The 16,055-nt window shown below is 38.0% G+C and overlaps 1 protein-coding gene across 1 annotated transcript in view; it reads right to left on the bottom strand.

Annotated features, from left to right (window-relative positions):
* The window catches only part of LOC109095779 (low-density lipoprotein receptor-related protein 1B-like), a 281,776-nt gene that overhangs the window by 14,690 nt on the left and 251,031 nt on the right, over positions 1-16,055 (bottom strand). The window contains exons 68-83 of the mRNA XM_042764066.1: positions 14,540-14,646; positions 14,092-14,224; positions 13,003-13,109; positions 12,031-12,163; positions 11,086-11,208; positions 10,316-10,438; positions 9,858-9,998; positions 9,371-9,505; positions 7,575-7,694; positions 6,963-7,204; positions 6,384-6,607; positions 5,922-6,028; positions 4,960-5,076; positions 4,646-4,819; positions 1,628-1,753; positions 1,275-1,439 (exon numbers count right to left, since the gene is read on the bottom strand). Of these exons, the coding sequence (XP_042620000.1) occupies positions 1,275-1,439; positions 1,628-1,753; positions 4,646-4,819; positions 4,960-5,076; positions 5,922-6,028; positions 6,384-6,607; positions 6,963-7,204; positions 7,575-7,694; positions 9,371-9,505; positions 9,858-9,998; positions 10,316-10,438; positions 11,086-11,208; positions 12,031-12,163; positions 13,003-13,109; positions 14,092-14,224; positions 14,540-14,646 (2,277 nt within the window). The remainder of the gene's footprint in view (positions 1-1,274; positions 1,440-1,627; positions 1,754-4,645; positions 4,820-4,959; positions 5,077-5,921; positions 6,029-6,383; positions 6,608-6,962; positions 7,205-7,574; positions 7,695-9,370; positions 9,506-9,857; positions 9,999-10,315; positions 10,439-11,085; positions 11,209-12,030; positions 12,164-13,002; positions 13,110-14,091; positions 14,225-14,539; positions 14,647-16,055) is intronic.

The following is a 16,055-nucleotide window of genomic DNA, read 5'->3' as shown; positions in this document are numbered from 1 at the left end:
AGAGGGGGGTGCTGGCGATCCGCATGAGCAGCCCCCAGGAACCAATCATCCAGCCTCGAGCGCTCTTGACAGGGCGGAGGATTCCACTCAAGTCCGATGCTCTCCGCTGCCCGGGAAAGCACGGCCGTCAGCTCGGGATCGGACTCGGACAACGCTGGCACTCCCGAGGGAGGCAACGCAGCCGAACCTTCATCTCCCGAGGACTCAAGCCCGCCTTGTGATGCGGCGATCGACATACGGTCCTCTTCGCGAGCCCCGAATGAGATGTCAGGAGCCTGAGAGGGTCCAGCAAACTCATCCGGAAACTCAACCGGCTGCGGCGTATGTGAGGGGGGGTGTGGTCCGAGGAGGTTGGCTCGTCGGGGAAGCCCACACCGTAACCCTCAGATCACCCTGGCCACCAGCCGAAGTAGCCCTCTTACGAGAAGAGCTAGAACGGGGTGTGGCAGAGGGGACTCTATACCTTTTAAGGTAATCGAGTCTCGATCTCAACGCCGAGATGGTCATGTCCCCGCAATGAGAACATGAGCCATCCACGAACGCAGTCTCAGCGTGCTGAAAGCCCAGACACGTGACACAGCGATCGTGACCGTCACGAGGAGCGATGTATCGACCGCACCCAGAAACGCACGTGCGAAATGACATCTTTAAAAAGACGCAAATCGGCCCGTATCTCTTTTTGTGAAAGAATCTTGCTCTTTCAGAGGTGTTTGAAGCACTCAGGGGAACGCGGGAGCTGTCGCAGGAAACCCAGACGAACCGCTGAATCGCGCCGTCACACCAACACCAGCTCTTGTAACACTCCGGTGATAGCAGCAAGCGATGTGCTCGGCTCCGAAGCGAAAGCTTGAATGCGAGTTGCTCGCGTTGCTCCTTATATACCCGCTTCGCGGGGCGGAGCTCGCGATGCAAATCCCGCACAGACCAAGGTACTTTGCGTACCATTGGCTCGTTTTGTACCACTCGAAGGTGATTGGGCTCTCGGGCGAGATCCCATTCGTAACGTCGAACGTGACCGACTGAAAGGGAACTGTTATTACAAGCACACACACTGCTACACAATTTTTTTTACAGATGTCTTTTAAATATTAATTTAGAAGAACTAGTCAAACTGCCAGATATTCAACATTTCACAGCAGTTGCATATAGCCTAGTATATGCATGTAGTTTGACTGCAAGTAACAAAGACATTTCAGATACTTCATTACTCAAACTGAGGCAAACAATTCAGTCATGTACTGAAATCTACATAAAGCTGTTGGAGAGTTTCTTACCAAGAGGTGAGCCAGTGCATGTGCCTCCGTTTAAGCAGTAATCTGTACAGTGGTTGACTTCACAACGTTCCCCAGAGAAATTAGGCCAGCAGTAACAGCGCCAGTCTCCTTTTTCATTGGCCATGCAACGTCCTCCATTCTCACAGGCAGGTTGGCACAACTCACCTTTACAATATAGAAATAAATGAACTCAAAATATTTTTTTCATTGAACTTTCATGTTCTTTTGTACCCACGAAGTGATACAAAAAGAAAGAAAGAAAGAAAGAAAGAAAGAAAGAAAGAAAAAAACCAGCAGGCATAGGAAAGGACAAAGAAAAGTGGGCAGCCATACAGTAAAGTGAGCCTTCAGACCTGAGACATTGGGGTCAATACAAGAGCCATTGACCAAGGTCTTCCCCTCTGGACAGGTGCAGCTGGCTCCGGTTGGATTGAGCAAGCACATAAAATCACAGGTCATCCGTAGACAGGGATTGGCCACTGAATACAAAACAGATAAAGCATAAATTGAACTTGGAACGTACAATAATGTTTAGATAAATCTATGCAGAAATTTATAATAATTATAATTAAACAATAAATAATAATAATAATTATCATAATTATTTAAATATAATTAAAATAATAAAAATATATTTTAATTATATTAAAACAATATTTGTTGTTTCTTATTTAACTCAACCCTGTTAACACACCGTTTTACATCATTTAAAAAAAAAAACATTTTTTTTTCTTTTTTTTGGTTCTAAATTTTAGTTGAAAACACTGAAACCTACAAAATGAGACTGAATATAATATTTACTTTAATACTGACGTTGACCGTTAACACATTCTAAATGTTAGAACACCCTTCCCTCACCATTTTTAGAAAAAATAAAATAAAAAATCAGGTTTTAGGTCCTATTTTATACCATATTTGTGGAAAGTGCCATCTAAAACATTTTCAGTTTATTTATTTAATTTCTCAAAGTCGCTCAATGAACTGGCAGCTCAAAAGTTGCAGATTTGAAAGCCGTGGCTCAAAGATGCCAGCAGTATTAGGTAACATCTGTATCAGTCTTCAGTGTTTTGCTGAGGACATCAAACCTAAACTTTTAGCTTTTGCTGGCAGTGCATAAGTCTCTCCACCAGGCTAGATTTCTGACTTTAATGAGTCAGTGGGGACTGGCTCAGCTGCCCCTCACTACAAACCCACCAGAAAAGAAAGATATTTTTGAGGTTGTGAGGCCATTAACACAACCAGATAACAAATTGCAAACAAAACTAACAGCAGAGGAGGCCAGCTTCTGAGAAGACAGCATATTAGAGAGCCGACACATGTGGCGGTCACAAATGCAATGCATGGGGAGGAAAATTAAATGGGGTATGAGCAGCGCCGGCGCTGTGGTGGGGCATTCGAGGGCCGTGCCCCACCTAGCGGTCATTGATGCCCCTCCTAAAGGGCCATGGCGTGGCCCAAAAAAAATATAATTTTGGTTGTTCATGGCACGTTACTAGGCTTCGTCATGGTGAATGCTTATTGGTCGCCGAGTAAACTTGTTACATTTGATTTGCAGCACGCGTGCAAAATCCATTTCAAGTTGAAGAACAGTTTGTCCGTCTATATTACAGACAGTTGTTAGCAGCTAATTTTAAAAATTTCTAAAAAAAAAAAAAAAAAAAAAAAAAATGGATTTACGAAAATGGTTTAGACCTCCGCAGCCTCGTCAATCAGCAGACTTAGATACTCCGACCACGACCACCAGTACCACGGTCTATGAGAGCCGAGCTGGCGCTTCTTCTGCAAATGCTAGCTCCGGGCAACCGCCAAAAGATTTAATACGCAGACATTTGTGTGATGATGTCCAACTCGTTTTATGAAGAAAAAAAAACCTTAAGTTTCCAGAAACATCTATACGAAAAAACTTTGTCTGATGGGGACATTTTTTTGCCGGTTTTTCAAAGCTTCAAACTGATTCAGTGTTTTATTTTTGTCGTCGTAATTTGTTAATTATTTAAGTATAAAAATATATATTGCTATTTATTGTAGGCCTATTTTATGTTTTTTATTTAGCCTATATTATATTTATATTATTATTTTCTGTCCTGTTCTGTTGTTTAGGCTATCTGTTCTGCGCTCTCTACGTGCAAGGTTATAAACATTAGCCGCAATTCCTCGCGCGTTTCCCAAAAATGTAGGCTACTGAACTTGTAGAACGCGAGAATAGGCTACTACGTGCTACTTGAGTCGCTGTCCATTCGCAAAGTGCTGAACTAGGCTATACTAACCTTATATGGAATCGTATTCTGAACGTTTTAACTAACAATCGTCATCTGTTGTGCATTAGGAATCAAGACAGGTAAAAATAAAAATAAAAAAAATTATACAATGACATTCTTGTAATAATAAAAAACTCCATAGTCACGGGAAGAAGGAGGCGGGAACCGGCGAACATTCAAATAAAACTTTAATAACCAAATAAAGATAAAACACAAACAAAAACCAAACACAAAATAAAGCCCAGGCCTGGTCCTCTCTCGTCCTTCACTGTCGTCGCTCCTCTTTTGTATCCTCCCAATCTCCTCCGTGGGACTCGAGACCGGTGAGTGGAGCAGGTGTCGCTCATTTCCCAATCACTCCACCGGTCTCGCTCCGTTCCCACGGCTCTCAGCCCCGCCCCACTCGTCACAATTCTATATAGATAGATCATTGGAGCTAACATTCTAGGGTAGAATGTCATTCTATATAGATCATTGGAGCTAACTGACTCTTGCCGTATCCGGTAGGCAAAACAGCAAATTTCAGCGCTGTCTTCTGTTCCTCTTTTAGATAAAAACCCAAGTCTAAATCGTTCATTGTCATTCTATATAGATCTTTCAGATTTAGGTCTGGATTTCCATGCTACTATGATGTTGCCAATGCGTCAAAAAATATTTATCAAACGACAGTGCCCCCCCGCCGATGATCCAATGCCCCTCCAGTAGATCTGCTCTGACGCCGACTCTGGGTATGAGGCATACTCAACCAATGAAGAAACCATATGTTCACCTCAGGTTTTCTAAGAAACTGTAGTTGTAAATACAACAATGCTGGTGATTTACAGTCAGTTAAACTTGGATTACTGCTTTCACTCTATACGTAAGAACAGGAGATTATAACATTCTCAAAATACGGTGTGTGTGCAACTGTTGAAGGATATCACTCTGACCTTCAAAACATTGCAAAAGAACTATCTTGGCCTGAGACTAAGCCTGAACCAAAAAAAAAAAAAAAAAAATCTCTTAAGATCCACAAAAAATAACCCCTAAAAGAACAATTTCTTCACTCTCCAAGTTGTACAAAAAAGGAAAAGCACTAAATAGAAAACATTTAGAGAAAAAGTGTTCTCTTACCATTCTGCTGCTTGAAACGATGAGAGATCAGGACATTTGTTGTTTTTTCAATACCCAAGTCAAGAGGTTCAACTGGTTTTTTGCCATATTTGTGAATTCTGAAAACTTCATTTTTCAGTCCTGTTCCATAAATGTAATCCTCAAAAATATCTATTCTGTACGGCTGTGATATTCCTGTGCAGGCATGAAGTGAGGCAAAGACATTAGACAAACTGAATCTTCTAAAACAATTTCAACGGTTAACGATTTCAGGCATATAAGATACATGAACAAAGCAAAATACTATCAGATTCCCTTTTAACTGCTGTTCTCACCTTGCTTGCCATCGATTACCACCAATGGATCTGAGCCATCGAAACGGACACTGCCAATGACAGAGAGCTCGGCATCGGCCCAATACACACGCTGGCTGAAATAATCAATTGCCAACCCTACAGATAAATGATGGGAAAAGAGTTATTTTCCTTGGCACAGAATCTCATGAAACTTCACAAATTCAAACATGGACACAATCATGTTTGAAGGGTTTACACTACTGCAGCATTATACAAAAGCAACAGTAATCCTTGAAAAGAGAACAGGTTATTAATGACCATAACTGTAACATGTTTATCCAAATAAATGAATCTAGACATGTACGTTTCATTAATCTTGGTCATGTGAGACAGTAGCAGAACTGCACAATAGTTTTAAAAGGTCAATGTGGTGCTAAATTGAACTTTTTATAGAATAAAATAACCTTTAAGAAACCCTTGCTTCAATGTGAACATATTCAGCACAAAAGCTTCTGATCTGTGTCCTTTTGCTCTTCCTGAAATAAACTCAGCAAAAGTTTGTCCTATATTTCTCAGAGTTTGCCTTGCTTGACTCATTATATTTCTTCTCTTGATTAAAGACTCGGATGTTGCATTTTTGTTTCTTTTCTAGAGATGATGGATTCCTAAAGCTGCACTGGAGGCGTAATATTGGCCCCTATAAAGGAGGCCATGATTAAATGTAGCGGTACTTAGTGTTTCCCTGAGGAACACGCCTGCAGGTTTACCTAAAGGCATTGCATCTAAAACATTCCCTCAAACTCGGAAATAAGAAAAGTGCTGTGATATACCGAAACAGGATGAGACCAACAATCTTCAACATAAATGCATTCAGACCTTGACCTTGTTCCTTTAGAAAGAACCAAAACAACAACCTCTCATTTATCACACTCGCAGAAAAACAGCTGAGGACTCAAAGGAAAGAGCTCATGGCCATCACACTGAGAAATACAAAAACATACCTGTGGGTCTCCTAAGGTTCTTATCCAGTAGCACTCTACGCATGGAGCCATCCATCGCACTCTCCTCAATGTGTGAGTGGTCACCTATTACTGACCAATACATCATCCTGAAACAGGTCAAATCTTTAAATGATATATACATATTTAAAAAGAACATATTTAATAAGAATTACTTCTTTAATATCCAACAAAATTAATATCCTCAATTAAACAACTAAACAAAAGGTAATTTTACTTCTCATACTCATTATTCTAGTTTGTATACAGTACATCAAGGTTCAGAAGCCAATGTAACAACTGTGCTTATCTGAGAAGTGATTCTCAATTAGTAATTCAGAATCCTAAATATTTTTTTACACTAAATTTGATTTTGAATTTCAGATTTTCAATGAACATTTAGACTTTTGAAACCCACTATATGAATTTATAAATAACCCAAATAGTATGAAAACATGCTCCTACCCTTTGACTGGATTGACAGAAATTGCATAAGGCTCTCCTGCAATGTCAGTTATCAGACGGGTGCAGTTGGGTCCCTTGAGTTGTCCCACATTAATAGAGTATCTAAGCTTGGTCCAGTGAGCTGTGTAATAACTGAACCAGTGCATCCTAGAGTGGTCTGTCCAATAGATATTCCCAGTCACCCAGTCAGCTGATACATCTCTGGGTCTGCGAAAGTCTGGGCACTGCAAAAGTCACCCAGATAACAAGGTGATTCCCATGTGGGCCAAGACATCACAGAATATTTAGGATTGTATGATAACATGTTTAGAAAATTATTATGGTCAAAATTTCAGAGACCATATTTTTTGATATAGGGATAAAATACTGTTAAGTTTGTAGAACAAAAATTTTATTTTGCTAAAATATTTAATAAAAACAAACTACTAATACTAATCACAGAGAATATCAACAAATAATATACTTCTTGTCTGAACTTTCTTATAACAATAAGGAAAGATAAGGAAAGATAAAAAAAAAATCCAGATTATTCCTGAGAAAATATGATGATAGACTTCACACAAGACCCACAATACTTACTATGATGCCAACATTTGTTTTAGTTTGACTCCTGTTTAGGATATCTTTGTAAAAAAGTCCACCGGGATTAAACTGAGTAGCCCAGATAAACTTTTGTTGGTGATACAGAGCATCCATCCCAATGATGCGGGCATTTTCCTCGATGCGAGCATGTACTTTGTGTCCATGGCTCTGGTTAAATGGATACACAAAACTTCGGATTTCAGTGTCATTAGCTATGTAGAGCACTCGATCTTCTGGTCCTGCCCGTTGAGTTATTAATATGCAAAAAAAATGAAAAGTGGCTAAATTCCATTTAGGGTTTAAGACAACAGTTTGACAATTGCAGATGCAGATAAATCATTCTAACATAGCAATATGCATTTTAATAAATCAATAAACAGTAATTAAAACTCACTACTTTAAAGGAAGACTATACTATACTGTTATTAAAACATTCATAAATAAAAATGTACCACATAATTACTGATCATGTTTTAAATGGCTTAATATGTATATCTAGACCCTGTTTGCAGAGGTAATGTATGAAAAGATTTACTAAAACTTTCAAGTCTAAAACAAAATCTCACAGTGAAGCCAAAGGCCAAGTCGATAAAAAATATAGATCCTTACCTTTTGCTATGCAGTTTCCATTCATATCCTTATAATTTTTGTCACATGTACATTTGTATGATCCTTTTGTATTTGTGCAATAGTGAGAGCAAGTGCCAAAATTAAGACACTCATTGATTTCTGTAAAAAAGTGAAGAACAAAAGGAATTGAGGAATAGCGCTTTTTGGAAACTATGTGTTGTTTATGAGTGCAACCTATATGTGAGTGCACAATGCCTTTACTGGAAATGTACCTTTAAATGCAAGCCATTTTCATTAGGTTAAGAATTTTCAGGATCTTTAAAGGGGTCATATGACGTTTCTAAAAAGAACATTATGTGTATTTGGTGTATTTTCAACATACTGTACATTATTGTTGCTCCTCTATGCCCCACCTTTCTGAAATGCGTAGATTTTTACAAAGCTCATCGTTCTGAAAAGCGAGGTGTATACTAATTGGCCAGCTATCCAGTGCGTACTTACAGGCTGTGAGTCAGAAGCGCCAGAATGTCCTTGCAAAGTTGGAATTGCCCCACTTTATAGAAACAGGCTTTGAGCACAGACACATTGTAGGCTACTCTCCCAGGAAACAGTCCTCCATAAAATGCGCTGCACACACTTGAATATTTGGGTTGAACTGTTCTGGAAGAGTGTTGTAAATACTTAAACTTAAAAACTTTACCTCTGATTTCTAGTTGTGTCCTCTTTTGGAAGGCCAAACAAAGTAGTTTCGCATTCACAACGAAACAAACAGCATCTCCACAACATGACGGAGGCGGCAACTACAGCGAGACTCAAAGATACACCTTTCTTTTTGGGGAATGTTATGCAAATCTTCCCACACAGTGATGTAGATATGTGGGGGCGTGCTTAAACGATGCATTTTAGGAGGGCATGGATGAGTCTTAACTTTTATAAAGAATATCTCTTTGGGTTTGAGACTTTAGTCTTTGCAACTTTAGGGATCTTTTCTATGCACGAACAGCTTGTAACACTCCAAAGAGAAAGGAAAACTTAAAATTGCATCAGATGACCCCTTTAAGCTTAACTTTAGCCTCTGGTTTGGTCTTACCACTCAGAGAGGAAAACACTGATTACGTGACACAGTTTTGATCCTTGATAAAATCCAGCTATTTCTGAACAGCTGTAGACAAGTGTACAAATGCTTGCCGAAAAGAACAGGCATTTTGAATCTCAAAAAATGTGTGGAAAACCTTAAAATGATAAAATGATTGACAGGACAGGATTTGTAGCAAAAGCTTGGAAACTAAAGTGTACAATTTCTGCACCACTAGCAAACAGAACTGACAAAATAATGGCCATTTTCAAACAAATGTCAAACATTGCCCCATCTACCATGTTTGACCCAAGTTTGTACAATGTCCATGGCCCAGTGTCAGAGATATTTGATTTTTAGAAAGCATATTTATTGTTCTTAGAGAATATATCTTATTTTGCTTTAATAAATTCATTAAAATAACTCATTTATGTGTGAAAGTGCATAAGTAGTTCTAAAACAAAATATTAATAATCATATCACAATGATTTATCAGATATATCAAAATCACAGGAATTCATTACAGTGGATTCTTGTCCCACTGTTTTTATTTTTATGGGGGATTTCAAACTTATTAATTTCTAAACCCTGTTGAGCTGTTGTTCTACAGATTGCAATTTTGTTGGGTGCCACTGGTGTTGCAGAAATATTACACTTTTACCTTTAAATTGAAAGTCTTAATCCACAATCCCCCCTCAGATAAAACAGTGAATCATTTTTCTGAATGCTTACAGAATCAGGGAAGATAGTCTGACAGTACCTTCACACTTTCTGCTTCTGAGATTTCTCTGAAAGCCAGGTTTGCAGTGGCAAATTGCATTTGTGTTTGTATGATTGCACACTGCATCCTCCCCACATGGATTCATCCTCTTTCCACATATGTCTCCATTTGAAGCTGGAATGAAAGAGAGAGCTTTGAAGTGACATACTTTATACTTGCACCCAACTGTCACAGTGCATGATAGGATTTTTTTTTTTTTTTGTCTTTTGATGCTTGGTCATAGGAACAACAACAACAACAACAACAACAACAACAACAACAAAATATATAAATAAAATAAGTACAAAAAAAAAAAAAATCTGAAAGTTAATCCTGAATAATTTTGATAAAACAATTCCAGATGTACAACGCATTTCCATGTAAACCACCAAGGATGCCTTTAATCGGACAATATTGCTTGTTTTGCAACAGATTTATCTGAGAGATTTGGTATCACATGTAATTTGGGTAGCCACAAAACACGTACAAGCCTTGCAGTCCTGTTCATCCGATCCTCCATCTCCACAGTCATCAAACAGGTCGCACTGCAGTTGTGCAGGTATACATTTACGATTACTACAGGTAAACTCTGCCTTCCCACATGGCTTGGGCCTAGTTGACACAATCTCTGATTTGGGCCCCATGGGAAAGAAGAAGAAGAAGAAAAAAAAAACATCCATTTCAATCCAGCCTTCAGCTGGCATCTTATTCATCACCACCCAAAGAGTCTTCAATCAAATTTACTGTGATCATGCAAGTGATTAATGAGCACTATGTATCCAAACGACCTCAGGAACTGCTAGCAAAACAATAAAATCACTAAAATCTAGACTACATCCTTTGTTTGTCAATTAAAAATAAAAAAAAAACTATGGCACAAAAGATGGATTTCCCATTGTGCTGGTGAGGATAAAGTCATCATCAGAGACTTGTGAATGAGCCTACCGCATTCATCTTCATCTGAGTTGTCCCCACAGTTATCCACATTGTTACAGATTTGATCAAGCCGTAGACACATTCTGTCATTTCTGCAGCGATACGGCCTTGCAGGAGGACAAGGAAGTTTGGCTATAGAAATGAGAATAAAATTTAGTGTGTGCAGATGTCTTCTGCTTTGTAATGATACTGACTCTTTTAGGTGTCTCTCTAACACACACACACAATGTACATTATAATATAATATAATATAATATAATATAATATAATATAATATAATATAATATACAGTTTTTTAAATTTTTTTAATGAAGTCTCTTATGCACACCAAGGCTGCATTTATTCGATCAAAAAAAAAAAAAAAAAGGTAAAAACATTAATATTGTAAAATATTATTACAATTTTAAATAACTATTTTCTATTTGATTATATTATAAAATCTAATTTGTTCCTGTTATGCAAAGCTGAATTTTCAGCATCATTACTTCAGTCTTCAGTGTCACATTATCCTTCAGAAATCATTCTAATATATATTTTGACAATGACCCTTATGTTGGAACCTGAAACCACTAGTATAGGTGATGTATTTTTGGTCATATAGTGTATTTCATTTGTAATTCAGTCAGTGACCCCCTTCATACAGACAGAGTTTAACATCAGAAATCTCAAATTAAAGGGTTTTGCCAAGCAACACAAGACTTTCAATTCCCAATCAGAGTTCAGCAAGCAAGAAGCACTGCCTTATCATGCAATTCCACTGGGAGAGATGAACATCCTACCGCACATCTCGGGGTCTTCATCAGAGTTGTCTCCGCAGTCGTCCTCACCATCGCACACCCACACATGCAGCTTACACAGGGTGTTGTTGCAGATGAACTCATCGGGGCGACAGAAGAAAGCATCTGAATAAACAACATCAAAGTGGTTTTAAACTGCAACACATGGATATTTCGCTGAATTAAAGATGGTTATGACAACCTGAACGAACACATACATAATGTGTATATACATGGGGCAATCGTGGTCTAATGTTTAGAGAGTCGGACTTGTAACCCAAAGTCGTGGGGAAGTCGTGGCCTAATGGTTAGAGAGTTTGACTCCTAACCCTAAGTTTGTGGGTTCCAGTCTCGGGCCAGCAATACCACTACTGAGGTGCCCTTGAGCAAGGCACCGAACCCCCAACTGCTCCCTGGGCGCTGCAGAATAAATGGCTGCCCACTGCTCCGGGTGTGTGTTCATGGTGTGTGTGTTCACTGCTGTGTGTGTGCACATTTTGGATGGTTTAAATACAGACCACGAATTCTGAGTATGGGTCACCATACTTGGCTGTATGTCACTTTCACTTTCAAAGTTCATGGGTTCACGTCTCAGTACCGGCAGGGATTGTCGGTGGGTAGAGTGAATGACCAGAGATCTTTTCCACCTTCAATACCCATGACTGAGGTGAGACCCTTAAGCAAGACACCAAACCCCCAACTACTTCCCAGGTGCCTCAGCAATATGGCTGCCCACTGCTCCGGGTGTGTGTTCACGGTGTGTGTGTGCACTTAAATGCAGAGCACAAATTCTGAGTATGGTTACCATACATGGCACTCACTCACTCTGCTGGTGTCAAAACTATGAAACTTGCCTCAGAAAAGATATATTAATTCACTAGTATCAAATTCATACATAAACTGAGTGTAATTGCTGGTTAGTAAATGTATTATAAATCATCTTCATACCATGACTACAGTTCTCCTCATCGCTGTGATCCACGCAATCGAACACATCATCGCAGCGCCATCGTTTAGGGATGCAGTGAGCATGGTTTTTGCACAGAAACTCATCTTCTCTGCACTCCTTGACACAGTCCATCTGGTGTGAGCACAACAACAAAAGCCTAAACTACTTTCAAGACAAAGACTTTGCTGCACTAGTGAAAGCACAGAAAACTTCTGTATCCATGGAGTTGAACACAAGTCTGATATACAAGATGTTAAAAAAATTAATATCTCCAATTTGGTACATGTCTGTCTGTCTGTCTGTCTGTCTGTCTGTCTGTCTGTCTATCTATCTATCTATCTATCTATGCAATCAAAATTACTGTATCTGATTAAAGTAATTAATTCCAGTGTGGAGTGTCACATCAAGGCTGTAAATATTAAATTATAAATCTGTTCTGCTGAAATATCCATCTGAAATTAGTTTAATTCATAGCTAGTTTAGCTGATTAATGTACACAATTAGAATTTACTTTCTTAAAACATGTTCCTGGTTTTACTGTGCACAATTCATCAATGCATGTTATGCCAAAATAAAAAATGCCTCTCAGAATTCTTCAGTGAAATTTAATAACAAGCTCTGCCTCTGATCTATTTTCCTTTTTAGCTGAATCCCTCTTATTTTCAATTGTTTTATTTAGAAATTTTCAGATTATGGAAGCAGAATGGGTTTTGAATGCTTTTTTTCCATGTTGATTTTCAGTTTGAACGGATTGACCAGTTTGTCCACTTTTATTTGCTGTGATCTTTTTTTTTCTTTTTTCTTTTTTTCTTCACAGAGGTTTTATAGTGGCTGGCTATATCTCTCTCAAATCTTTTTCCAATATATCTACTTGTACATGTCTTTGTTTTTGTTTCACGACTGCACTTGTGCACAGTTTCTGAGAGAGGAGTGCTTGATGTAAGGTGAGAGGGTCTTGCTAGAGGACTGACCTCATCAGAACTGTCCAGACAGTTGTCATGTCCATCACACCTCAGGCTGGCAGACACACAACCTCCACTGGCGCACACATACTCGCTTAGAGAACAGGAGGGAAGCACTGCAAAACAGATGATGGTAAAAATCCACTCTCACATACAGATACCTACACAACTGATGTGTACAGGAAGAGTGAGGTAAGATGTGTCAGTGGGTAAGCTGTGTCACCCACTTAATCTAATACAACTGTGCATAGTTTTTTGTCATGTGACCTTGTGAAGTTCTTTTTATGCTGTTGATGCTAAAAGACAGTTTTTTGTATGTCCATGTAAATTTCAGTGTAGCGGGCAAAACATTTATCCAGGTTTAAATATATGTATCAAACATGATAATGAATAATTAAGTTAAAGGTTAGTCATGAATTATTACATTTTCTGAAAATTGTAGCTGCGGGTTAAGTACCACATTATGTGGCAACAAATTGTGAGCTTATACTCAAAATAGAAATCCTAATATAAAATCTTAAAAACGTTTTTACTAAATACTAATATTCTAAGTAATGTGCAAACAAATAAGGTTTTGGAATTGGAATGCGACACATCTTCATTTAAAAACTAAAATGCACATAATAAAATATTGATGCATCTAAATAAGTTCTCAGGTTAAATAAAAAATTTAACAAAGGAGTAAACACACTAGAGAGCTGTCTAAGGCTTTTGTGTTTATTATGCACAAACTTTCTGAAAAACAAAATTGAGCTACAGCATTTGAACTTCCCAGACAATGTAATCATAAAATATTTAAAGCCGAAATGTTTATTTTCTCAGTGTTTCCATACCACCTCCCATCCCAGGTTAATATGCAGAGACAACTATAAGTCATTTGTAGGTTTCATTAGATAAAAAGATAAATATGTATGGCTCTTTACAGCTATGACAGAATGTTTATTTGAAAATCTCAAGCATTGTTATCTTGGCATGAGTTTGGGGTGGGACTATGTGTTTAATGGGGAATGTTTAGGGAAATAATTGGAAAGTGATGAATGTTTAGTAATGCTAGTGGTGCAGAAATGATACACCTCAGCTTTAAAGTTATAAAGTTACCTGTTCCGAGGCAATTTCTCTCGTCTTCCCCTGTCTTACAATCTTCCTGACCATCGCACAACCATTTACGTGAGATGCAGAGATTGTTGTGGCATTGAAACTGATCCTCTTCACAGTGTGTCTCGCAATCCTTCTGAAAATGCACAAAGCAAGGGGGAATTTACTACGGTGTTGTCTCAAACTTCGGTTTGTATCATTTTTATTATTTTCAGCCTTGTCAACTTTTATCAGTAATAACCAGGGAAACAGTCAGCACAGAATTTGGAAGTTTTGGAAATCAAAATATCCACTGTCTTCATGACCTGCTGATGAAGCCGTAAGAGTATGAAGACTGCTGTTGTATGAAAACCGAGATTAAACAGCTTTGAGATAAACAGCTCGAAGGGAATGTTTTGAAATATTAGACAGCTGCTGTGTTGTCCCCAAATGACGTCTAGCATTCACTGACCTCATCTGAATTATCAGCGCAGTCATAGTCACCATCGCAACGGAAGCGTGCTGAGATACAGTCCCCACTGGCGCAGGCAAAATCCTTATGATTACAGGTCACCGGCTCTGCAGAGAGGAGAGCAGAATAAGACGGCTGAAGCAGCACCGTGAAGCTGCCCACATTGAAAACACTGAAGTAAACCTTCGCAGAGGACAGCAGTAAGGCAGCAAGAGCAAATCAAAACTGCTAAAGTGGCCTCACACTTGGACGTGAATTGCCATTGTACCATCTGTTACCAAGGTTCTTGAAAGTTTGCCAAGAACTTAAAAGGAGCTATTTGCAGACTAATCAGCAATTAGAACGTCTGAAATGGCTGTGCTCGAAGATGCCTAATGGCTAGAAAAACATGTTGGGTGGATAGAAAAATCTATTAATATAAACTGTTTGAAACTGGTTGTTGATTTCATAACATAATTTACGAAAAAAGGACCATTAAAGCAAAGGCATCCTGGACATTATACATGCTCATTATTAACTCAGACTCCTGTCATTTCGAACCCATATGCTTGTATTTTTTAACAATAATTGTAAAAGTAAGAAAAAACAAATGTGCTTATAGTTCTATTCAAAAGTTAGCTGTTTGGATTTTTTAATATTTCTGAAAGAAGTCTCTTATGCTCACCAAGATATTTATTTAATAAAAAAGGTAAAAACAGCCACATTATAAGGTTTTATTACAATTTTTTTATTATTATTATTTATAACACATTAATTTATTTGGGTTATGTCAAGGCTGAATTTTCAGTAGTCATTACTCCAGTCTTCAGTGTAACAAGATCCTTCAGAAATCATTATCATCTGCTGATTTAGTGATAAAAAAGAATTTCTTATTATTATTAATGTTGAAAACTGCTGTGCTGCTTAATATTTTTTGCAACTGGAAACTGGAGGAGATCTGCAGGATGTGAATGCTATCTTGTTTTTGTTTTTCTTCCAAAATTAAAAATTGCCTTTTTTATTTATATTGTTATTATTTAGCGAAACAATATTGTATTATAATAGTATTAATTTATTTAAAAAAAAAATTAATTTGTAAACTTTTTATCAATAAAACTTAATTTTTAAAGAGTATTTACACACCATAGATCTCCTCCAGTTTCTACAGTAGTTATCATAGATTGTCAAGTTGCATAAACACCCCCCCCCAACCCATTCTTGTTTTTTGTCCTTTTTAAAGCTTGACAGCTCATGATAACTACAAACAGTCATATGGAAAGAACATATGGCTTTGGAATTTAAGTAAAAACTAACATATATATATAAAAAAAAAAAACATGTAATTAGTTGATCTTACTTTATGGCAATGTGGGCAAGATCAAAAGCGACCAGACAAGTGGTAAGCAAACAGACAAAAATATATCTTCAAATAGTCTGCGAAACTGGCCTCTGAAGATCCCACACAACGTTTCTTGACAGTTAAAACAATTTAGTACAAACACGAGTGTGGAAAAGGCTTTATTGTGCTCTGAGAGAT

The sequence above is a fragment of the Cyprinus carpio genome, chromosome A9 (assembly GCF_018340385.1).
Source record: "Cyprinus carpio isolate SPL01 chromosome A9, ASM1834038v1, whole genome shotgun sequence".
Taxonomy (NCBI): Eukaryota; Metazoa; Chordata; class Actinopteri; order Cypriniformes; family Cyprinidae; genus Cyprinus; species Cyprinus carpio.
Note: the sequence above shows the minus strand (reverse complement) of the source record. Positions and strands in the feature narration are given on the sequence as shown.